The sequence below is a fragment of the Rhinoraja longicauda genome, chromosome 6 (assembly GCF_053455715.1).
Source record: "Rhinoraja longicauda isolate Sanriku21f chromosome 6, sRhiLon1.1, whole genome shotgun sequence".
Lineage (NCBI taxonomy): Eukaryota > Metazoa > Chordata > Chondrichthyes > Rajiformes > Arhynchobatidae > Rhinoraja > Rhinoraja longicauda.
In genome coordinates this window covers 37,777,640-37,803,389 of record NC_135958.1, presented here as the reverse complement: position 1 = coordinate 37,803,389, position 25,750 = coordinate 37,777,640, and the positions used below count along the sequence as shown (strand labels likewise).

At 41.6% G+C, this 25,750-nt stretch overlaps 1 protein-coding gene across 1 annotated transcript; it reads left to right on the top strand.

Annotated features, from left to right (window-relative positions):
* The first annotated feature begins 21,734 nt into the window (after positions 1–21,734).
* Positions 21,735–25,436, top strand: slc10a3 (solute carrier family 10 member 3). Its single transcript, XM_078400801.1, has one exon. It carries the CDS (start codon positions 22,198–22,200, stop codon positions 23,602–23,604), a length of 1,407 nt encoding a protein of 468 aa, XP_078256927.1. The 5' UTR covers positions 21,735–22,197; the 3' UTR covers positions 23,605–25,436.
* The last annotated feature ends 314 nt before the right edge of the window (positions 25,437–25,750 follow it).

Sequence of the window (25,750 nt, the reverse complement as noted above, 5' to 3'; positions counted from 1 at the left end):
ATGCATCACCCATGGTCAGCCATGACCGAGGGGGGCCTTAGATTAGATGGATTGCTCTAATTGAGCAGTAAGTTTATTGAAATTAAAATCCAACCCCATCTGAGGTGGTTGAACCACAAAGCCAAAATACCGATCTGAAATGTGGAAACCAATGGTTTAAACCTTCAGTTTGATCAGTTTGTGTTACATATGCCATGTTCCTAGTGAAAATCATTATATATTAGACTAATATATATTAGTCGGAGAGGGGAGGGGGGAGGGGGAGGAGAGGGTGCTGCACCAATGCAGGAGAGGTTTGGGCTCAACGGGTCCACTTGGTCAAGTCTTTCCTATGACAGGGTGTCCAAAACTGAACACAATACTGTAAATGTGGCCTTACCAATGTCTTGTACAACTCTAACAAAGCCTCCCAACTTCCAAACTCAATACTCTGACTGATGATGGTCAGTGTGCCGAAAGCCTTCTTGACCACCCTATCTACGTGATGCTATTTTCAAGGAGCTATATAGCTGCATTCCTAGATCCATCTGCTTTACAATATACCACAGAGCCCTGCCATTCACTGCATAGGTCTTGCCCTGGTTTGACGTCCTAAAATGCAACACCTCGCACTTATCTGTATTAAACTCCATTAACCATCCCTCAGCCCACTTGCCGACATTTCCGTCACCACCAACATGATCCCATCACTAATTACATCTTCCCATCTCCACCCCTTTTCATCTTCTGCAGAGACCACTCCCTCCGCAACTCCTTGGTTCACTCATCTTTTCTCACCAAAACCACCCCCTCCCTAGGTACCTTCCTCTGCTGCCGCAGGAGATGTAATAGCTGTCCTTATATCTCCTCCCTCAATTCCACCCTGGGACTATAGCAATCCTTCCAGGTGAGATAAAGATTCACATGCACTTCCTCTAACCTCATCTACTGCATCCGGTATTCCGGTATTCCTTACCGGATGCAGTAGATGTTGCTGTACATTGACAAGACAAACCATTTTGCTGAACATTTACGCTCGGTCCGCCAAGTCGTCCCCCTTCCTCCCCACCACCCCCACTATAATCAGTGTTAAGAAGGGTCCAGACCCGAAATGCCATCTATCCATTTTCTCCAGAGATGCTGCATGACCTGCTGAGTTGCTCCCGCATTTTGAATCCATCCTTGGTATAAACCAGCTTCTGCAGATCCTTGTTATCGTACTCCAACAGGTCCTGACTTGTGCCTTGTGCCTTGTAGATTTTTTCTAAAGGCCTTTTAAAGATTTTCTGAAGATCTAAAGGTCTTGGGTTCCCAGAGGTGAGTCACTCATTGCAGAATTCCCAGCCTCTAACTAGCTCTTGCAGCCATGGTATTTATATGTTTGGTCCAGTTGAGGATATTGATGGCAGAGGACTCAGTGATGATACGTCTTTGAATGTCTTCATGGAAGTGATCAGTAGCTGACACTTTCCTAGCACAATTGTTATTTGCCACTTATCAGCCCCTGACTGAATGTTGTCAAACTCTAGTCGCAGGGCTGCTTTATTTACTGAGGAGGTGAGGAATTGAAAACCGCGCATTCATTAACAAACATTGGTGTTTTTGACCTGTTGTTGGAATGAACATCATTGGTGCAGCAATGGAGGTGACCTAGGACAGAAAGATCAATATGTGAAGGGGTGATGGTTAGGCCTAAGATACTGCCCTGAATAGTTACAATTTGATAATTTTATTGGAATCAGCTTGGCTATGGACTTGGTTGGTTTTGGAATCTAGATCTTCATTACTATTGGTGTGATATTGTCTGGTTCCATGACCTTTGCAGTTTCCAGTGATGTCAGAATGTTGAGGATTTCCACATACAGTATAGACAAATCAGCACAATAGTCCCATATTAGCTGACAAATGTCATGATCATTGATTGTGATGATTGTGCTTCATAGAAACATAGAAAATAGGTGCAGGAGTAGGCCATTCGGCCCTTCGAGCCTGCACCGCCATTCAATATGATCATGGCTGATCATCCAGCTCACTAACCTGTACCTGCCTTCTCTCCATACCCCCTGATCCCTTTAGCCACAAGGGCCACATCTAACTCCCTCTTAAATATAGCCAATGAACTGGCCTCAACTACCTTCTGTGGCAGATAATTCCACAGAGTCACCACTCTCTGTGTGAAGAAATGTTTTCTCATCTCGGTCCTAAAAGACTTCCCCCTTATCCTTAAGCTGTGACCCATGGTTCTGGACTTCCCCAACATCGGGAACAATCTTCCCGCATCTAGCCTCTCCAACCCCTTAAGAATTGTATATGTTTCTATAAGATCCCCCCTCAGTCTTCTAAATTCCAGCGAGTATAAGCCTAGTCTATCCAGTCTTTCTTCATATGAAAGTCCTGCCATCCCAGGGATCAATCTGGTGAACCTTCTCTGTACTCCCTCTAAGGCTTGAATGGGCAAGAAGTTGTAAAAATTCTCCACGTCATGTTGTGAGGAATCTAAACAACCTGCACTAGATTCGATCTGGCACAGGAAATTGCCTACATTTATTTTATTGGAGACTGACAACAAAAGGTTTAGTTAGTGTTCCTGATTTTTGTTTTAGTTGAGTATATTCTTACCGATTTTAAATGTTTTGTGTTTTTCAGGGTTTTATTTTTACCATTTTTACTTTTTTTAAAATAATGTGTGCTTTTTCCCTCATTCCCGGGGTGGGTTAGTATTTGTACACTCTGTGTGGATTTAAAGTGCTATCTGCATTCTATCTCTAAACTGCTAGTTGTTCACTGTAAGTTAAACAATGTGGTTGTGGAGTGTAACAGGAAGTAACAGTGATATGTTAAACGTGCTTTGCAACTGGACAAAATAATTGCAGGTGCTCTGGCTGAGTTTTATGAGTCATCATTAAATAGGGGTGAGGGGGCCGAAGACTGGAGGGTGGCACATGTTGTGCCTCTATTTAAGAAGGGCTGCAAGGAAAAACCTGGGAACTATAGGCCTGTGAGTCTAACATCTGTCGTCAGAACATTACTAGAGAGAATATTGAGGGATGAAATATACATTTAGATAGACAGGGGCTAATTAGGGATAGTCAGCAGGCTTTTGTACATGGGAGAACATGTCTCATGAACTGAATGAGTTTTTTTGAAGATGTAAACAAAAAGATTGATGAGGGCGGATTATCGGAAGGAACTGCAGATGCTGATTTACACCGAAGATAGACACAAAATGCTGGAGTAACTGAGTGGGACAGGCAGCATCTCTGGATAGAAGTTATGGGTGACGTTTCGGGTCTAGACCCTTCTTCAGACTGAGTCAGGGAGAGGGAGACACAGAGATAGGGAAGTGTAAGGTGTGAAAACAAGACATCAAAGAGGATACAGCTCAAAGAAAATGAAGATTATTTTTAGCTAGGAGAAGGTGACAACGAAGCATACAGAGATGTAATCAGGGGGTACAGTCAGACTGGCCAGAGAACTAGGAAGGGAGAGGGATGGTGGGAGGGAAAGCAAGAGTTACTTGAAGTTCGAGGTCAATATTCATTCATGCGGCTGGGGTGTAAGCTGTCCACGTGAAATATGACTTGCTGTTCCTCCAATTTGCATTGGGCCTCACTCTAACAGTGGAGGAGGCCCAGGACAGAAAGATCAGTATGGGAATTGGAGGCGGAGTTGAAGTGTTTAGCAACAGGGAGATCAGGTAGGTTTAGGCTGACTGAGCGGGGGTGTTCAGTGAAATGATCGCTGAGCCTGCACTTGTTCTCGCTGATGTACAGGAGTCCACACCTGGAACAACGCATACAGTAAATGAAGTTGGAGGAGGTGCAAGTGAACCTCTGCCTCACCTGAAAAGACTGTCGGGGTCCCTGGACTGAGTCGAGGGAGGAGATATAGGGACAGGTGTGGGGGCAGGTATATATGGATTTCAGCAAGGTATTTGACAAGGTTCTGCATGGTAGGTTGCTCTGGAAGGTTAGATCATATGGGATTATAGGGGAGCTAGCCAACAGGATAGAAAATTGGCTTCATGGAAGGAAGCACTGTAATGGTGGAAGGTTGTTTTTCGGACTGGAGACTTGTGACCAGTGGTGTGCCTCAGGGTTCGACTCTTACATAGACCATTAAACTCACAGGTTCTTAATCATATTGAAAACTGCCTTTCATTTGCTTAAATGTGATGTGCTCCACTGATACTCCTCTCACAACCCTTCTATTAGGTGCCAACAAGTGCATGTTTCCAGCATTAGGCCGTAATAGATTTTGCCATTTATGTAGCACCCTCCGTTGTATTTTTGAACAAGGCTTCTGCCTGAAACAAGCTAGCAATTAGGAACCAGTGGATCACCTCTGGAAGATGGATGGTAAGAACTGCACACTGACTGTTTTAGACTGCTATGTCTTCTTCGCATCTCTTGCAGTGCCCTAAATTCTACACTTCTTCCTTACCTGGAATTTCAAAAATCCTTCCGGCTTCAAACGCCAAACAGGCCAAACACAGCTAAATGGGACTAGCTTAGACAGGGAACCTTGTTCGCTGTGGACGTGTTTAGCTTGTTTCTGTGCTGCATGGCTCTATGACTGGCACGGTGGCGCAGCGGTAGAGTTGCTGCCTTACAGCGAATGCAGCGCCGGAGACTCAGGTTCGATCCTGACTACGGGCGCCGTCTGTACGGAGTTTGTACGTTCTCTCCGTGACTTGCGTGGGTTTTCTCCGAGATCTTCGGTTTCCTCCCACACTTCAAAGACGTACAGGTTTGTAGGTTAATTGGCTGGGCAAATGTAAAAATTGTCCCTAGTGGGTGTAGGATAGTGTTAATGTGCGGGGATCGCTGGGCGGCGCGGACCCGGTGGGCCTGTTTCTGCACTGTATCTCTAAAAAAAAAATCTAAAAAAATGACTATGACTATGACCACATGTACTACAGTATGTGTAATTTTCAATGGAAACTGGCATAGCAGAAATTTCTGTGTTTCTGTAAAACATTCTGCTATAATCTTCTTTGCTCTTTCATTAAATGACTCGTATGCTGCAATTGAAATTCAGTTACATAGCTTCTCGTACAATACTATTAAATAAACCAGGAAGTCTCTTTTCCCAAATGAAAATCTTCAATGGCTGTGTTGTCATTTTGTAATGTTATAAAACATTTAACATTGTGGTATTAAAAATTCAACACTTTCATTAATTATTGGTGCTGCCCTGGTCCTTGGTCTGCTTATATTACTTAAGACATTTGCTCAAATGGAAACTAAACAGTAAACTTTTGTTAAATTAATGCAACACCAACTATATCGGTGGTTCAGAATATAGGGGTATTAAAACCTGTATCACATTGCCTATGGTGGAATTTTACTGTGCTGTGGGAACTTGCTTCCTTAGACATTTCTTACTTTATAACAAGTATTATATTTTGGATAACCCAAGGTTTAGTTTAGTTTAAAGATATAGTGCGGAAACAGGTCCTTTGGCCCACCGAGTCCGCGCCAACGGCATCCAACAAAAACCAGGGACAATTTACGTTTATAGAAAGCCAATTAACCTACAGAACTGTATGTCTTTAGAGTGTGGGTGGAAACCAAAGGTCTCGGAGAAAACCAACGCGGTCATGGGGAGATCGAACAAACTCCGGACAGACAGCACCCATAGTTGGGACTGAACCCAGGTGTCTGGCTGTAAAGGCAGCAACTCTACCGCTGTGCCAAGGTTGCAAAAGGCACTTGAAATATATCCATCTTTTTTTCTCTTTAGCCTTTGACACAATTTTGATGCAATATTTCCCTTAAGACAAACTTTCAGTATTTTGTCTTGTTCCATAAATGGTAACAGCTAAATAAGAAATTGGAAGTGATGTGGAAAAAAAAATGTATGTGGTAAAATGTTTTAATATTTATTTCTACATAATATAAAAGAATAACATCAGTATTTAGAGTGTGCAAATAAGAAAAGCAAATTCAGCCTATTTGTATGAAAATAAATAGTAAGATCAATCTCAAGCACTTGCCCTTTGAATCTGTTCTGCAGTACAATGGCAAGATAATCGGCGTCAATGTCGGTCAATGGTGAAGGGGAACTCCCTTGTTGTCCTTTCTGCTCGTGCTTTGCAGAACACAACATCTGGGAGGCTTTTGGATGGGCATGTGGACGTGCAGGGAATGAAGGGATGTGGACCATGTGCAGGTAGAGGAGATTGGTTTGGCTAGAAATCATCTACAGCGCAGGCGTGTGGGTTTGAGGGCCTGATGCTGCATTGTACTGTTCTATGCGCTTATGTTTCACCATCATCAATGTCTTCACCTTCTTCCACCCATCATATCCACAAGGCACAGTTCTCCCTCACCTACTCTATTGTTTTCGTCCAAATTAATGTTTCTCGGTAGATTTCCTGCCAGACGGAGAACTGCTCCAGTCTCCTTGTGCTATCAAACTCCCTCATCTCTAAGGCTGCTCTTTTCTACATGCTCTGTGCCTTTGGTGATATTTTCTCCACTTTCCTGAAGAACAGTGTCCAGACTTTATGGAAATTAGACACCATACAGCACAAACGTAAATAAAATAGGGTGTTTGGGCCAGTCTCATGTTTAAAATTGTGCAATGTAATTGCCATTTATTTTATATTGAACATCTATCTACATGATAAGGATCCTGAATGAGATTAGACCTAGATTTAGATTTATTATTGTCACATATACCAAGGTACAGTGAAAAGCTATGTTTAACATGCCATCCAGATAATACTATACATAAGTTTCCAGGTCTTTACACACTTTTAAAATTATGTTCTCATTGCTCTCTTTATTCTTTCTATCAGAGTGAGTGTGATAGGGCAGAGATTGAGTAGTGGACTATGAGCCAGAGGTTTGAATCATTAGTCCAGAAGCAAGGCTTCAAACTCCACCATTGCAGTTGGGGAATTTAAATTGAAAGTGTGAGGTGTTACATTTTGGGAAATCAAACCAGGACAGAGCCTTCGTTGCCCTGAGCAGTGTTGGGGAGCTAAGGGATCTAGGACAACAAGTACATAGATTCCTGAAAGGAGTTCACAGCGAGATAGGATAGTGAGGAAAGCTTTCAAAAGAAAACATTGTCCTTCATCAGTCAGGGAATTGAGTGTAGATGTTGGGATGTTATGTTAAAGTTGTACAACACTTCGGTGAAGCCGCACTTGGAATGTTGTGTTCAGTTTTGCTCACCCTGCTATAGGAAAGATGCCATTATGCTGGAAAAGATACAGAGACAAATTGCAAAGATTTTACCAGGATTTAGTGGCTTGAGCTATAGGGAGAGTTTGGGCAAGCTTGGACCTTATTCCTCAGTGCGCAGAAACTGAGGGGTGTTCTTATAGAGGTGTATAAGATCATGAGGGGAACAGATAGGGTGAATGCACAGATTTTTTTTTTTTACAAGGGGAGGGGAATCACAAACTAGAAGGCATAGGTTTAAGGTAAGACGGGGAAAGATTTAATAGGCACCCGTGGGACATCTTCCTCACACAGAAGGTCATGACTATATGGAATGAACAGCCAGAGGAAGTAGTTGAGGCAGGTACAATAACAACATTTAAAAGCAATTTGGACAGGCAAGTGGATAGGATAGAACATAAAAGGATACCAGTCAATCATGGGTAAATCGGACTAACTTAAGTGGGCATCTTGGTCGACATGCATGAGTTTGCCAAAGGGCTTGTTTCTGTGCTTTCTGAGTTCTTTGGGGTTTTGCATTTTTGTTGGAGACTTCTTTTTGAACCTTCTCGTATGGAAGTTTCCTCACAGATACGTCTCATATTTACACAATGAGCAGGATCTGAAATCAGAAAACAAATAGCAACCAATGTCACAGAATCTATCCACATTCAGAAAGATTACAGAATTAAATTTTAAGCCAGGTGGTTTTCAGTTTTGTCACATATCAATAGAGGAAATATTTATTTTTAGTCATGAGGGTTAAACAAATTTGGAAATACTACCCACAGATTGTATTTACCTTGAACATTCAGTTCTATGGATGTCAATGGAGTAGTAGAGTAGGAGGGTGGAGTTGTGGTATTTAGGGTGGAATGTTGGCCTAGATACTGAAAAACTCCCCATTGTACATAGAAACATAGAAAATAGCTGCAGGAGGAGGCCCTTCGGCCCTTCGAGCCAGCACCGCCATTCATTGTGATCATGGCTGATCATCCACAATCAGTAAGCCGTGCCTGCCTTCTCCCCATATCCCTTGATGCCACTAGCCCCTAGAGCTCTATATAACTCTCTCTTAAATCCATCCAGTGATTTGGCCTCCACTGCCCTCTGTGGCAGAGAATTCCACAAATTCACAACTCTCTGGGTGAAAAAGTACATGCAGTACTCCAACTGAAGTCTGACCAATGTTTTATAAAATAGGAGTCTAGCCTCTGTGTTCTTTTAGTCAATGACCTGACTAATGAAGGCTACAATGTTTTCTTAATTACTTTAACTACAATCGCTGTCACGTTCATTGATCTTTGGACTTGTACTCCAAGGACCTCTTTTCCTCAATACAAATGGTGCAAATTTGAAAGAGTTCATCTTGAGTTGAGTAGACCAGGGCTCTATTTTCCAGAGGTTTGAAGAGCGTTTCCAGAGAGATATAGCATGGAAACAGGCCATTCGATCTAGTGGGCACCCATCCATATTAACCACATTTTTCAGTTCTTGGGCCGTAGCCTTCTTGACAATTAAGCATCAGGTAGATACGTCTTAAATGTAATCAACACTACTTTCTCAGGCACTGTATACCAAGGACTCACCACTCTCTGGGTTAAAAAGGTCCCTCTCAGATCCCCACTAAATTTCTTACCCCTTACCCTACCCCAAATCTATTCCCTCCAGTTTTATCTTTCTCTGATATGGGAAAATATTTCCTGTAATCTATGTTATCTATTCCCCTTATAATTGTACATATCTCAGTCATGTCCCATTTTAACTTCCTCCACTCCAGGGGAAACAGACGTATCCTCTGGTCTCTCTTCATAACTCTTCCATACCGAATGAATCTCTTCTACACCCTATCCAGCGCTATCCCATTGTTCCTGTGGTGACAGAAATGAACTCAGTATTCCAACTGAGGTCTGACCAATAAAATAGAGCATTCACTCCATGCTCTTGTATTCAATTCACCTATAAATGAAAGTCACAATGCTGACTTAACCGTGTTATGCATTTGTGCTGCCATTTTCAAGGATCTTTGGGTTTGTACAACAAGTCAAGTCGAGTCAAGCCAAGGATCAGGTACAATGAAAATCTTGCTTCCAGCAAATTCACAGACATATAGACTCACGCAACACAGAAAAAAACATAAATCTGATATAAATTATATATTAGACATAAATTCTGCAAGACAGTGAAACAAAAAACACTGCAAAAAAAACCAACAATATTAGTGCAGAGCGCAATTTGATAAAAACAAGAGCATGGTCCATCTGTTCCTCAGTACTCCCATGCAACATATTGTTCATTGTATATCCTTGCCTTATTTGTTCTTCCAATATGCATCATCTCACGTTTATCATAAGTAAGCTCTATCTGCCATTTCTCAGCCCATTTCACCAATACATCGACATCACCCCACAGCCTAAGACTACACCACACACAATCAGCATTTCCACCAATTTTTGTGTCGACTGTTCAACTTTATTGGTGTAAAGCACATTCTGGGATCATGAAAGGCACTGCAGTTTATTGCCTTAAAATTCATGCAAGGTCACTAATAATAAATTGAAGTCAATGGAACCAAATTTCAGAAGCAAACTGAAATATGGTGTTACAACCTAAAAAGGTGTTTGGCAGTATTATAAGAAAATAACTGCAGATGCTGGTACAAATCGAAGGTATTTATTCACAAAGTGCTGGAGTAACTCAGCAGGTCGGGCAGCATCTCGGGAGAGAAGGAATGGGTGACGTTTCGGGTCGAGACCCTTCTTCAGACAGTTTGGCAGTATTGACTGAGGATGAATTTCGAGCTTCTTGGCAACCTTGCTTGTGAGTTGAAAAGTTAAGGGTTTGCGCTCCATTCTAGATATCTCGGTAAGTAAAGATGCGAATATCTAATTAAAATTCTTATGCATTGACATTCAATCAGATTCTCACATCCATTTGGAGTGATGTCCCCAGACACACTGCATCAATTGGGGGAACAATACCTTAAAATTTAAAAACAACGGGCCGAATGGCCACTCCTATTGCTTATGATCTTATGAAATTAAGGGCAATCGTATATCTGACGGCTTTCAATTCTGGCAATGGAGAGGTGACAGCCTACTCCCTTTTGCATCTTTTCAGACTTCTTGGGATGAGTTACGACTTAGTCTGAGAAAATTGGCAAAGTACAGATATTTAAGGAAATCGAGTGATTGTCTGATGGGCAGCTAACATGAAGATGAAAACACTTGATATTTACTCACATGAAATCCATCCTAATCTGCAGCCTTTTCATTATGTATTGTTCAATAATTGAAACTGAAAATTGATACAAAAGATACAGTGGCAGGTCATGAACACCAAGAACTGGGCATTGTAACGGTGGAAAAGTGATATGCACACGGGGATAAGGTTACCAGACAACACTCCTTCTGTTTTCTTTGCTTGACCTGCTGAATTTATTTTTCTAACAAATAAGGTTCACATCAGGAATTAAAATATTTCAATATATTATAGCTTGATGTATGGCTGATGTCTGATGTGTTTGGAAGTGCTTTACTAACTAGAACTGGCAGTAATTGCTGTCATTTTCATTTGAATGAAAGTTATGTTAACACCAAAAGTTGTTCGAATAGAATAGGAGATTCTTAACTTAGTGCTTTTACAGAAATTTGAAATTTTAGATTTCCGTGTTTTGAATTGATGTTTGGAATTTTTTTTTGTATTTATTGTTCATATTTTGATCTCTCACTAATTGCTCCTCTGACTATAGGTACAGTAGCACAGTATTTAAAATACCAAAATGGTATCCAGATATACGATCTACCCAGAGCTACGAGAACAAATTGCATGGGAAACTAGTTTCAAATAAGTATGTAAAATTGGAACGAAGATATGAAACCACTTGTTGAGGCACGGTTGTGCATCGAGTAAGAGCCGCTACCTTACAGTGCCTGAGACCTGGTTCCATCCTCATATTGGAGGCTGTCCATGTGGAGTTTACATGTTCTCTGTGTGATCATATAGGTTTCCTCCTGGAGCTCCAATTTTCTCCTACAAAGATGTGAGCTTGTAGATTAATTTGCCTAGCATGTAGGTTAGTGGTATAATCATACCACTAACCTACATACCATAAGGTACTATCACGATGTTCAAGAGACATTTGGACAGGTACATGGATAGGATAGGTTTAGAGGGTTATGTGCCAAGCATGGGAAGGTGGGACAAGTGTAGATGGGGCATGTTATACATGTTGGTGGGCTAGTTGGGCTGAAGGGCCTGTTTCCATGCTCTAATCTGGGAGTTAGCAGGTATGTGCAAGAATTTTAAAATGGGATTAATGTAGGACTACTGTATGTCCGTGCTTGATGGTTGGTGTGTGCTTAAGTGCCTTTTTCCATGTTGTATATCTCTATGAGTCTACCTGATTTTTGTTTAAAAACCTATCTGGATTACTAATATCCTTGTATGTGACTGCAGACATTTAGTGCAAGATAAAGTCCAGTAAAGTTTGTAAAAGAATGAGGTGATGGTAGGCCAGGACTGCTCTCTAGTTGGTGATAGGATGATTCAGTTGCCTGATAACAGCTGGGAAGAAACTGTCCCTGAATCGGGAGATATGCATTTTCATGCTTCTGTACCTCTTGCCTGATGGGGGAGGGAGAAGAGGAATTGATGGGGGTGAGACTCGTCCTTAATTATGCTGGTGGCCTTGCGTGAAGTGTAGATGGAGTCCATGGAAGGGGTGTTGGTTTGCGTGATGGTCTGGATTGTGTCCACAACTCTGTGCAATTTCTTGTGGTTTTTGATGGAGCTGGTCCCAAACCATGCTGTGATGCACCCCGATAAAATGTTTTCTATGGCACATCTGAGAGGTTAGAACTTGGTATGGAGGGTGAGGGGAGAAAGTTTAGTGCAGAATTGGCAGGAGAAAAGCAGGGAGCGAGTAGGTTATGTTGGTTTAAATTGCACTTATTTTAATGCAAGAGGCCTGATGAGTAAGACGGATGAACTAGGATAGGTACGTGTGACTAGGACGTTGTAGCCATTACGGAAACCTGGTTAAGAGAGAGGCAGGACTGGCAGTTAAATGTTCCAGGGTACTGATGCTTCAGTACAGACAGAGGTGGAGGTAAAAGAGAAGAGGGTGTTGTGTTATTGGTTTAGGAGGATGTCACGACAGTGGTCAGAGGTGACATTAAAGATGTTACATCTAGTGTGGGTGAAGCTGAAGAACAAGAAGGGGATGTAAGAAAATAACTGCAGATGCTGGTACAAATCAAAGGTATTTATTCACAAAATGCTGTAGTAACTCAGCAGGTCAGGCAGCATCTCAGGGGAGAAGGAATGGGGTCTCGATCCGAAACGTCACCCATTCCTTCTCTCCTGAGATGCTGCCTGACCTGCTGAGTTACTCCAGCATTTTGTGGACAAGAAGGGGATGATCACTTGTTGGGAGTGTACTACATGCCCCCAAATAGTCAACAGGAATTAGAAGAGCAAATATGCTGGCAGATTGCCGGAAGCTGTGGGTCTAATAAGGTTGTCATAGTAGGGGATTTTAACTTTCCCAATATTCACTTAGAATGTCATAGTGTGAAAGATTTAGATGGGGTGGAATTTGCCAAACGTTCAGGAAAATTTCCTCTGGCAATATGGAATAGAACACTTTATTGTCACATGTGACTAGGCACAGTGAAATTCATTGCTTGCATTCCCAATGCATACAAATAGCAGCCCCCTGCGGTGCAAAGTTACAAAGCACGCAGGCTCCCCCTTTTCTTCTTCCCCCAACCCCCCACAGTGGTTCCCCCTCGTTGGGTCCCCATTGTCCTTTGTTCTCCCACCCTCCCCAATTGTCCATTATTCTCCCTCCACCTCCCTCACGGCGGTCCCCCCACACTGGGTCCTCCATTGTTCCTCCCCCTCCCTCACGGTGGTCCGCCTACGCCGGGTCCTACATTGTTCCTCCCCCTCCCTCACTGCGGTCCCCCCACGCTGGGTCCTCCATTGTTCCCCCCCCTCCCTCACGGTGGTCCCCTCACGCCGAGTCCTCCATTGTTCCTCCCCCTCCCTCACGGTGGTCCCCCCATGCCAGGTCCTCCATTATTCTTCCCCTCCTCCCTCACGTTGGCCCTTCACGCTCTCATCGACTGTGGGTCGACCCTCAAGGTTTCACCACTGCCGAGGCCGCATCGTCGCGAGGCTTCACCGATGCCACCACTTCACTGCCGCCGAGGCCTCACTGCTACTGACGCCCCACTTCACGTGTCCGTGGTGCTAACCCGGGCACCAGCTGCGGGTTCCGTCGGCCGCTCCGCCGTCCCAGGCTTCTACACGGCAATCCAGGAGGCCGTGATAAAGGCCTCTGGTTGCGTTCCCAGTTCAAAGCCGCGGCCCGTCGGGAAGCCTACTAGTTGCGTGGCCCTTCGGGAAGCCTTCCCAATGTTAGCCTCACAGGGGAGAGGGCAATGCTTGAGCTAGTCTTGGGAAATTGGGAGGGGCAAGTGGTTGAAGTGTTCGTGGGTGAGCCTTTCGGTCAGGGCAAGTGACCACTGTTCTATTAGGTTTAAGACAGTCATGGTTAGAAACAGGGCGGATCCACGAGTTAAAATTCTAAATTGGGGCAAGGCCAACTTTGAAGGAATTAGACAGGAACTCGGTCAAGTTGATTGGAGCAGGTTGTTTGAAAGAGAAGGAACGTCAGGAAAGTGGGATGTTTTTAAAAGTGTATTGACAAGAGTCGAGGATGTGCATGTTCCTGTAGTAGTGAAGGCCAAGACAGGTGTGTGTAAGGAAGCTTGAATGAGGAGGGAAATTGAGGCTCTAGTCAAGAGTAAGAAGGAGGCACGGGGCAGCTGGGATCAAGCGTATCCCTGGAGGAGTTTCGGGAATTGAGGATCAAGCCAAAAAAGATCAGGGGGGCAAAAAGGGTCAGGAGACAGCCCTGGCAGATAATATGAAGAATAATCCCAATAGATTGCATGTACACACGGGTCAGGAGACAGCCCTGGCAGATAATATGAAGAATAATCCCAATATATTTTATGTACAGAAAGGGAAAAAGGGTAACCAGAGAATGAGATCCCTAAGGAATCAAAGCGGTCAGCTCTGTGTGGAGCCACAGGAGATGGCAATGTCCTCCATGAGTATTTCTCTGTTTTTACCATGGAGAGACATAAGGACTGGCGAACTTGGGGCAGTTAATGGAAGTGTCTTGAGAGCAATCAGTATAATAGTCGAAGAAGTGCTGAAGGTCCTGGCACTTCTTGAAGGTAGACAAATCTCCTGGGTTTGATCAAATATATCCGAGGACACTGTGGGAGGCTAGAGTATTCTAAGCGATAAGGTAAACATGCACTTTGATGGACAAGGGCTGATCAGGGATAGTCAGCGAAGGTCGTGTCTCACAAATCTGATTTTGAGTTTTTTGAAGATGCGACCAAAAAGGTTGATGAGGGTAGAACTGTAGATGTTGTATATATGGATTGCAGCAAGGCCTTCGACAAGGTTCCACATGATGGGTCGCTCCGGAAGGTTAGACAGCATACGATGTAGAGAATGCTGAATGGATAGAAATTTGGCTTCATAGAAGGAAGCAGAGGGTGATGGTGGAAGGTTGTTTGTCGGACTGGAGGTCTGTGACTAGTGGTGTGCTTCAGGGTTCGATGCTGGACCCATTGTTATTTGTCACCTATATCAATCATTTGGATTAGAACATACACGGCATGATTAGCAAGTTTGCAGATGACACAAAAATGGGTGGTATTGTAGATAGTGAAGATGGTTGTCAAAAATTACAGCAGGATCTTGATCGATTGGGCAGGTGGGCTGAGGAATGGTTGATGGAATTTAATAGAGAGAAATGTGAGGTGTTATATTTTGGGAAGCCTAACATGGGCAGGACCTACACGATGAATGTAGGGCTCTGGGGAGTGTTGTAGAACAGAGGGATCAAGGAGTGCAGGTACATAATTCCTTGAAATTGGCATAACAGGTAGATAGGGTGGTCAAAAAGGCTTTCAGCACATTGGCCTTCATCAGAGTATTATGGAGGTTAGGAAGTCATGCTGCAGTTATGTAAGATGTTGGTGAGGCCATATTTACAATATTGTGTTCAGTTTTGGGCATCATGTTTTAGAAAGATGTTGTCAAGCTGTAAAAGGGTGCAAAGAAGATTTACAAGGATGTAGCCTAGACTCAGGGGCCTGCGCTACATGGAAAGGTTGAGAAGGCAAGGAATTTATTCCTTGGAGGAGGAGGAAGAGGGGTGATCATATGGAGGTGTACAAATCATGAGAGGAGTAGATCGGGTAAACAGTCTTTTGCCCAAAGTAGGGGAATGAAGAACCAGAGGACATAAGTTTAAGGTGGAGTGGTGGGGAAGATTTAATAGGAACCTGAGGGGTAACATTTTGGAATTGGTAGGGAGTTGGCTGGTTATCGCAACGTTTAAGAAAGTTTTAGACAGGTGCATGGATATGATAGGTTTAGAGGGATGAGATTTCCCCCTCCCATTCCCACACTGACCTTTCTGTCCTGGGCCTCCTCCATTGTCAGAGTGAGACCCAGTCCAAATTGGAGGAACAGCACCTCATATTTTGCTTGGGTAGCTTACACCCCAACGGTATGAACATTGACTTCTCTAACTAGTAACCCTTGCTTTCCTTCTCTCTCCTTCCCTTCCCAACTCTCTGACCAGTCCTTCTCCCAGCTAACAATGATCTATTCTACATGGTCCTTGATCACCATTCCCTCTGCCCTGTTTTCATACCTTACTCTTCCTTATCTATGTATCTCCCTCTCCCATGACAACAGTCGGAAGGGTCTCGACCCAAAACGTCACCCATTCCTCTCCAGAGATGCTGCCTGTCCCGCTGAGTTACTCTAGCATTTTGTGTCTATCTTAGGTTTAGAGGGATATGGGCCAATCGCAGGCAGGTGGGACCAGTGTAGATGGGACGTGTTGATCAGCGTGGGCACGTAGGGCTGAAGGACCTGTTTCCAGGCTGTATGTCTCCGTATGTTTCAGTTGGTGAGAGAAGTTGGTATTTATCGGTTAAGATGCAAGATTCTATTAGGAAAACAGGGGGTAAAGGTATTACATTTTGTAGTTGGAATGTCAAGGGTGTTAATGAACCAATTAAAAGAGGTAAAGTACTTTCACATTTAAAATCTATTGATGCAGACATAATGTTCCTTCAGGAAACTCATCTCAAAAATGTAGCACATAATAGACTGAAAGGCAAATGGATTGATAAATTATTTCACTCATCGTTTCCCTTTAAATCAAGAGGTGTTGCCATTTTAATTCGTAAGGGTATACCATTTATACATACTTCCTCTATAGTCGACACTGAAGGTAGATATGTTATATTAGTGGGAGAACTATATTCTACAAAATTCATATTGGTGAATGTCTATGCACCAAATTTTGATAATCCGTTATTTTAAAAATATATATTTAATACCATTCCAGAATTTGGACAATATAACTTGATAATTGGAGGAGATTTAACTTGTACATTAGATCCTTATTTGGATAGATCGTCAACTCAAAGGAAAACAAAATCCAAGTCGTGTGAATTATTAAACTCTTATATAAATAGTGCAAATATAAAAGATGTTTGGAGGATTGAAAATCCTTCAGGCCGAGAGTATTAATTTTATTCACCAGTGCATAAAACTTACTCAAGAATTGACTATTTCTTGGTGGACTCCAAACTTATTCCTTATACGTATAATTCAAAATATCATAATATTATTATATCCGATCATGCCCCTTTAACATTTAGGGTAAAACTCCAAGGAGTAACGGGGAAACAGACTAATTGGAGATTTAATCCGCAAATCTTAAATGAAAAAGCATGTTATGACTATCTTAAATCGCAATTTGAAACTTTTTTTTACGCAAATGACCTCCCTGAAACACCTGCGTCCCTGCTTTGGGAAACATTTAAAGCGTTTGTGAGAGGATGTATTATTGCCTTTCAAGCGTCTCAAAACAAGAAGAAGCGGGCTGAACAACATGACCTAGAAAGTCAGATAAAACAGTTAGACATAACAAATGCCATCGCTCCCTCTATTGAAATACATAATAAAATTGCAGCTCTCAAATATAAGTTAAATTATATTCTCTCAGCTCATATTTTAAGGCTTTTTCAATATACTAAACAAAAACATTTTGAATTTGGAGATAAACCACAGAAATTGCTAGCACGTCAACTCCGCAAATTAGAAGATGATTCTACAATTCATAAAATTAGATCAGAAAACGGAGATTTGCTTAAATTACCTAAGGATATTAATCAGAGATTTTTTGCAATTTTATCAGTCATTATATTCATCAAAAATAACAGATAGCTCTGCGCAGATGCAAAACTTTTTGCAGGAATGTAACCTTCCTGGTTTGAATGTGAGTGATAGAAATTCACTGGGCGCAGAAATAACTATGAAAGACGTTGAAGAGACCATTAAATCCATGAAAAATGGGAAGACTCCTGGCCCTGATGGCTTAAATAATGAATTTTATAAAAAAAATAGTGATTTGATCTCTCCACGTTTGCAAACTGGAGTCACGCCTTTAAACAATAGAGATTACCGCAAACTCTGACTGAATCAACAATAATCCTCATTCTTAAAACAGATAAGGATTCTGAAGACCCTGGTTCGTATAGGGCGATAGCTCTTTTAAATACTGATCAGAAGATATTAGCGAAAATCTTAGCTCATAGATTAAGTCTAGTTATAGATAAATTGATACACCCCGATCAATCAGGCTTTATAGCCAAACGATATTCATTTTTCAATTTGAGACGCTTGTTCAATATAATATATTCAAATAGACTATTAAACGAAGATTTAGCAATCATCTCGCTAGATGCTGAAAAAGCATTTGATCAAGTAGAATGGCCCTATCTTTTCTCAGTGATGGAAAAATTTCAATTAGGTGAAAATTTTTGTTCATGGGTGAAACTTTTATATACATCCCCAACAGCTAGAATATTAACTAATCAAATGCTGTCATCCAAATTTCATTTATCTAGGGGTTGTAGACAAGGATGTCCACTATCACCGCTTCTATTTGCCCTTATTATAGAACCACTTGCTGAGAGTATTAGATCAAATTCAGATATTCATGGCTATAATACTAAACATACAACCAATAAAATTTCTTTATATGCGGATGATGTATTAATATATATTACAAAGCCAGAAATTAGCATTCCGAATTTATTAAATCTCATAACTCAATTTGGTTCATTTTCAGGTTATAGAATTAACTGGTACAAAAGTGAAATTATGCCAATAATGGAGCATAATCCGGCCATACTTCAACAATTTTCTTTTAAAATTGCCTATGAAAAGTTTAAATATCTTGGAATTTACGTGACTAGGAAATATACTTCTTTATTTAAATTAAATTTTCCTCCTTTCTCACTAAATTACATAGAAATATCCAATTTTGGAAAACACTTCCTATATCATTAGTTGGTCGTAGTAATGCTATAAAGATGATCTTTCTCCCACAGCTACTATACTTATTTCAAGCAATTCCGATCTATCTTCCAAAAAAGTTTTTTTTTTTAAATTGATTCAATTGTTACTAATTTTATTTGGGACTACAAGACTCATAGAATAAATAAATGACATCTATGTAAGTCTAAAACTAATGGAGGAATTGCCTTACCTAACTTCTTATTTTATTATTGGGCGGTTAATATTAAAAATATAACCTGCTGGTTGGATGATTCTGATCAACAACCGGATTGGTTAAAGATGGAGAAAGAGGATTGTTTACCATTTGATATTGGTGCGATCCTCTTAGCTCCAATAAATTTAAATAAAAAAACATATGGAGGTAATCCCATTATACACAGTGTTATCCGTACCTGGAAACAATTAAATCTTACGTTAAAATTGAGTAAATTATCTGTTTTCCTTCCTATTGCGAATAACCCTTCTTTTAAACCGTCTGTCTTAGATAGAGGATTTGCTCAATGGAAAAGTTATGGAATTAAAAGGGTGGGAGATCTTTATCATAAGGGAACTTTTCTTTCTTTTCAGGATTTACAGCGGAAGTACGGATTACATGTTAATAATTATTTTAGATATTTACAACTTAGAGATTATGTAAAATTACACATGCAAGAATATAAATTTAGAGGTCCAGAAACACTTGATGTATGCCTGAATCGACATTATAATTCAAATAAATTAATATCCTTTATTTATAATACTCTCCTAGACACTGACATTCCGTCATCAGAATCTTATAGACGAGCATGGGAGGACGAATTGAATCAACTCATAATGCAATGAAAGTTTACAACATATACACCAATGTTCATTAAATACTAGACATTCCTTAATACAATTTAAAATAATACATAGGTTACATTATTCAAAGACGAAATTAAATAGGATTTTTCCTAGTATCTCTCCTATTTGTGATAAATGTCAATTTCAAGAAGCTAATTTAACTCATATTTTCGTAACTTGTATAAAAATGCAAAACTTCTGGTTGGAGATTTTTAAAATAGTTTCTAAAGTTATTAACAAGCAATTGGATATGGATCCAAAATTAATTATATTAGGATTATCAGAACATACTACAAACTTTACAACAAGTCAGGTACATTTTCTTGATTACAGTCTAATAACTGCAAAAAAATTAATACTTAAATTTTGGAAAAAACCAATAACCCCCACAATTAAAATGTGGACTACGGAAATGACAGAGACCCTGCATTTGGAAAAAATAAGATTTGCCTTAATTGACAAACCTGAGTTATTTTTAAAAATATGGTCTCCATTTATTGAATTTTTAGAAAAGTAAATGGGTTTGGCACAGGACTAAAATAAAAATTTTAAATTAAAAGTTGAAACTTGAGTTAGGGGTTGGATGTACAACTGTGGTTATTGTCTCCCGGATCTACTCCCTTTAATTTTTATAGTTATATCTTTTTTTTTAATCCTCTTATTCTCTCTTCCCAATAGTTTAGTTTTTTTTCGTTTTTTTTTTCCTTTCTTCTTTATTTTTTTTATTTTCTCTCTTTAAAATTTTAAAAATTGAAGCTATGTAAGAACTCTGTAACAAATGTGTCTTTTATTTCTATTTGTACATATGCTTTTCAAAAATTTAAAAAATTTAAAAAAATTAAAAAAGTTGGTAACATACCAAACCCTTGGCATCATGTTCAGCACGTACACTGTGGGCCGACAGGCCTGCTGCTGTGTTGTAATTTTCTATGTTTTATGAAACTAATAAAAATCACTTGATCACTCCTTTTAAGACAGTCCTTGAAAGGATTTTCTTAAACCATGGTTTTGATCACCTGCGCTAAGATATCCCATGTGACTCAGTATCAAGCCCTGCGAGGAACCATGAGATGTTTTACCAAACTGAGATGCTACACACATTGTTCTTGTTACTCGTATTTCTTAAGTAAATTTATTTTGAGCTAAAATAAAGAATATAAAGCTGTTCTTGGTGCAGATTTAAATTCCAAACATAGGTTGCTTTGCTTGCGCCGTTTACGTGGAGACTAATTGCACACCTTGGGTATGCAAGCAAACAATTTCACTGTGACTTGTCACATGTGATAATAAACTATTCAATTCAATTGGACCACAGGGCGAAAAAAGTAACCTTTCAAGCCATCTGTCTGGGCAGAAACTGTACAGATCACAAAGGGGGGGGGGGGGGCTAAGGTGCGACACGCCGGGCACATATACTGGCAGCCGAAACAGAAAGCAAAAGCTCCAAGTCGGTGGGGTGAGAGGATCTCTTCCCGCTCGTCAATAACCCACATCAAATTAAAAGTCAAAAATTGGGATTTCCCAATCAAAAGTACCTATCAAATTCTAAGATAAGACACAAATAGCTGGAGTAACTCAGCAGCAGGACAGACAGCATCTCTGGTTCCTACACAGACCGAGTTCTGAATACTGACTCGGTTTGAGCGTGGATTCTGCAGTCAAGATCTCAGTTCGTGCATACTATCGGATTACAGAGTTGTCTGGTAACTGATACCTGCTCTGGAGCACCGTCAGCATGTAACGGCCTGATCCGCTGAGTTCCTCCAGCACTATGTAATTTGTTAAAACTAATCACCCGAATGCGCCAGAAAGTAAACGCTTGGTTCCCCTATTTGTTGCTCGGGCGGCAGTATTAGAACCGATGCATCATCACAAGGGAGAATTGGGAGGAGGGGGAAACCTGGCGTGATTAAGGACTGGCCCCCACACATTGTAAACAGACTGACTCACAAACAGACTGACAGACTTTAGGGGCACGCTGTTTAAAGACAAAGTCCGAAATCACCCGCCTCAAATGCAATACAGAGCCTTGGGGCTGCAGTGGACCACGTTATGGGCGATCGGCCGAGAGAGGCGGTGAAGGGCATCGCGTTACGGCTGAGACACCTGGTCACCGGCCGCAGAGCCCTGGGTGGGTGGGTGGATGGATGGAGGGAGGGTGGATGGAGGGTGGGTGGATGGAGGGAGGGTTGATGGGTGTGAGGGAGGATGGGTGGGAGGGTAGATGGAGGGTGGGTGGGAGGTGCATCTTTCGAACCGCGGGGGCGCGTTATCTCCAGGCTGACGTCGGTGGAGGGGGAGCCGCTGCCAACCAATGCTCGCCCTCTGACGGCCTTAGACCGAGCTGTGCCGGAAGGGAGCTCCAGCAGAGAGAGAGAGAGAGAGGTAGAGGGGTGAGGAGGAGAGAAAGAGAGAGGTGGAGGAGGAGAAAGAGAGAGTGGGAGAGGAGAGAGGTGGACGCCCGCTGGCCGGGTGGGTGGCGCGACGTGCCTGTGGCCGGGCGGCCGGAGTGGAGAGCAGCCTCCCTCCCTCCCTCCCTCCCATGGCGGCGGGGCGGCGAACCCCCGGCGGTGTCTCGGCGGGGCAGGGGTGCGGGCCGGGCCGGGGCCGGGGGTAACCGAGACCCCGGCCTCCTGCTGACAACCAAACCTGCTGTGCTGCTGCTGCCGTCTCCGGACAGCCTCTACCTCGCCTCTGCCTTTCCGCGGGAGTGACGCAGGAACAAAAACAAAGTTGCCGCGGGATGGGCGATGGCGCCTGCAAGTTGCGGGCGGCGCTGCTGATCGTTGCCGTGGCCATGGTCGGCGGGCTGTGGGGCTTGGGCCTGTGCCTGGCGGAGCCCAACCCCACCCTCACCGCCACCACTCCCTACTATGTCAACATCGGCGACGGCTCCGCCACGCAGTTCGACTTCCCCGAGAACACCCGCGGTATTATCGTGGTGTCCAGCCGGTACCGGGCGGCCGGCGGGGACGGGGTCAAGGACTGCACCAGACTGACAGTCGAGTCTCTGGACCAGGACGTCCTCAAAATCATCAACGTTACAGAAGCCGAAAACAGCGCCGGGTCGGAGAAAGGCTTCGTGGTCAGCATCCAGTCCAGACTGGCCGGCACCGCATCGCTCTACATCAGGCTGCAGGACGTGGCCGGGGACAGGGCCAAGCCACTGACCGTGGAAGAGCGGACAGACTACATCATTAAAGTGTCGCCCACAGACGACCCCATCAGTTATAATGGCCTGGGGCATTTCTCTGAAAACCCTCTCCTTTACTTTCTTTTACCGTTGATATTTATAAATAAATGTGCTTTTGGCTGCAAGGTGGAGATAGAAGTCCTTCGAGGTATCCTGAAGCAGCCCCAGCCTGTGATTCTGGGAGTGATAGGGCAGTTTGTCATCATGCCCTTGTATGGATATATTTTATCCAGGATCTTTTCTCTGCCTAAAGCCCTCTCCCTCGGTCTGGCAATTACCTGCTCTGCCCCAGGAGGAGGGGGAGGTTATCTTTACAGTCTTCTTCTGGGAGGGGATGTAACCCTTGCTATTTCCATGACCTTGATTTCCACTTTGGTCGCCACCGGTATGATGCCACTTTCATCCACAATATATAGCCACATTCTCAATGTTCATGAATCACTTCATGTGCCATTTACCAAGATTTTGGTGACATTGTTGTTCATAGCTATTCCCATTTCGACAGGAATGTTAATCAAGTATAAATTGCCACGGGTCAGCAAGTTCTTACTTTTGTTTATCCAACCTCTCAGTTTTATATTGATCATTGGAGGACTCTTCGTGGCTTATCAGATGGGAGCTGCCATACTTTACAATGTGCGTAAAGAAATAATTATTGCTGGAGTTGCTGTTCCTGTGTTTGGACTGTTCATTGGATATCTCATGGCCCATTGTTTGAGATTGCCTGTACCTTTGTGCAAAACAGTCAGTATTGAGATTGGAGTCCAAAATAGCCTGCTAGCTCTTGCTGTACTTCAGTTGTCCTTCCGCCGCATCGAAGCAGATTTTGCCTCGCAAGCTCCTTTCATTGTGGCTCTGAGCAGCACTTCAGAAATGCTGCTGCTTGTGATTGTTCATTTCATATACAAAATCCTCAGGCCCGGCCCAGTCTCTGAAGAAAATGGCTTTAAATCTTAACCTTTCTTGGATTTGTTCCAATAAAGCAACTTCGCTGCACTGCAAATGTATTTGAAATATTTTTGTATTGACCTATTTTCTAAAATGAGAGTATATAGCTACTGCAGTAACTTAATATGTTTACATGGCTTTCTGAAATGAGCCACTTTCATGTTTTTTTTGTGGTAAGCACAAATGGACTGTAATTGGAAAAATGTTGGTGTGTTAAAATAGGAACTCTGGTGTCATCTAGTATCTAATTTCAGTGGAATTCAGCTGGAAAATGTTCTTGTTGAAGAGAAGAAATGTCTTTAATTTGTTTTAAGTTTTCTTGCTTTAAAATAGCATTTTCTTTTTGTACAACAGATTGTGCAGTGGTAGTTCCTGCCCCCATTAACATTAAGGGTATGACATTTCAAAGGGGAGCACTGGGACATTGCCACCTAGGCATAATGAGGATTTCAGTATTGTCCGAAGGGCAAATGTCAGCGTTGTTTGCTTTGAATGGTAATTGGCAACATTGTCTTAAAACACACGTGTTTAAAAATATACTGTAATTATTATTTTTGTTAAATTGCACAGATTTTTCAATGGGCACATTCTCATTGGTGGGGGTGAGTAGCATTCCTTGCTCATGATCCTGCATCAATTGGACTGCTTTGCAAAATGTTTGATATTGACTGCTCCATCCAGAAGTAGCTAATGAATAGAGATACTTCTTTTGTGGAGCTTGGCATCAATAAGAATGCACACTTTAAAAAAAATGCACTCTGGGCTTCAATCTGTATCATGGCGTTTAAATGAAATGTCTGACTTTTTTCTAGTGCACTGGTTAGATTTTTCCCACTGATTCCTAGCCTGAGCCCATTATTCAAATGTGGGCGATCATGATGCACATTAAGCTGCTTGATTTATTCAGAATACCTCTGTCAAGTCCAATTACATCTTTGCACGTGAACTTCCCAAGAAAGGTCATTGAATTCCTCCATCATTCTCACTTCAATCTTTCTCTAGCTGAAAGTTTGGAAACTTTGTCATGCCACTATCATTACTGAGATTGGTTACCATGCCAAAGACTGCAAGGCAAGTTATACACATATCTTTAACTTAAAAAAAATCATTTTCTGTAAGAAACATTTCCTTTAAAATTGGATTCCTATTCAAACATACACAAGAAATCAATATAGCTTGGAATGCTGGACTTGAAGCAATTAATTAGTTGTGTCATCAGAGGTTATTTTGTGCAGTCCATTTGCCGTTGACTTAATTAGCTAGCATCTTGTCATAAAACAATTTTTTAGATAATAATATGAATGTAGAATTGCTTTTGAATTTTTTTGGAGGAAACTTTGTTGGAGAAAAAGTTATAATGGAAAAAAATGTATTTTGACCAACACCAGGAACAAAATGCAAATGCACTTTTACCATTAATAGGGAGAGTTACACTTATTCAAGCTAGTTTCAATTTGGATTTTAATTTTACTTTCAGTTACTCTTTTTCTGCTAAAGACAGCTATAATAGGTTGTGCAATAATGTTTATTTGTTCATATTTTGTTATGTAAACTGCAATTCGGAATCCCATTTTGTAGTGCATATTCTGCATTTAAAGATGTTTGTTAAGTAAATTTTGTGCTGAGAAACAAGATGATGTCCATTTCTTTGGTTTTTGCCTACTGTGTAAAACTTAATCCATTTGAAAAAAAACATCCTCGCAATGAAAGGCATTGGTGTATTCTAAGGATATGAAAGGTACAATTGAAATTCACGCGGAAATAAGAAACACCAGAGGAAGCCCGAGTAGAAGCTCATTGATACTTTTGCTAATTACCTTAAATTAAAGGTGTGAAAGATGCTTTATGGAGTGTGTCCATATTTGGAATATAGTACATAAAAGAGTATTCTATTAATATTCAACATTCATTTCCAAACACCTCAATGGAAAATTTGCATAGCTTTGGGATAAGAATTGGAAATCGTATTCGTCATTTTTTTTAAATGACAAGGGGATTCTTTATATTCTATTTTTAATAATGGTATCCGAATTTGGCAATTTAAATAAAATAATCTAGGTATAAATACTCTTGAGAACATTTCCCTAATACAAGAACGATGTTACTTTTTAAAATGAAACCCTATGAACAAATACATTGAATTGTATACAGAATG

Excerpts from the sequence above, each read along its gene's own strand:
- slc10a3 (XM_078400801.1), top strand. The coding sequence starts at position 22,198 with ATGGGCGATGGCGCCTGCAAGTTGCGGGCGGCGCTGCTGATCGTTGCC.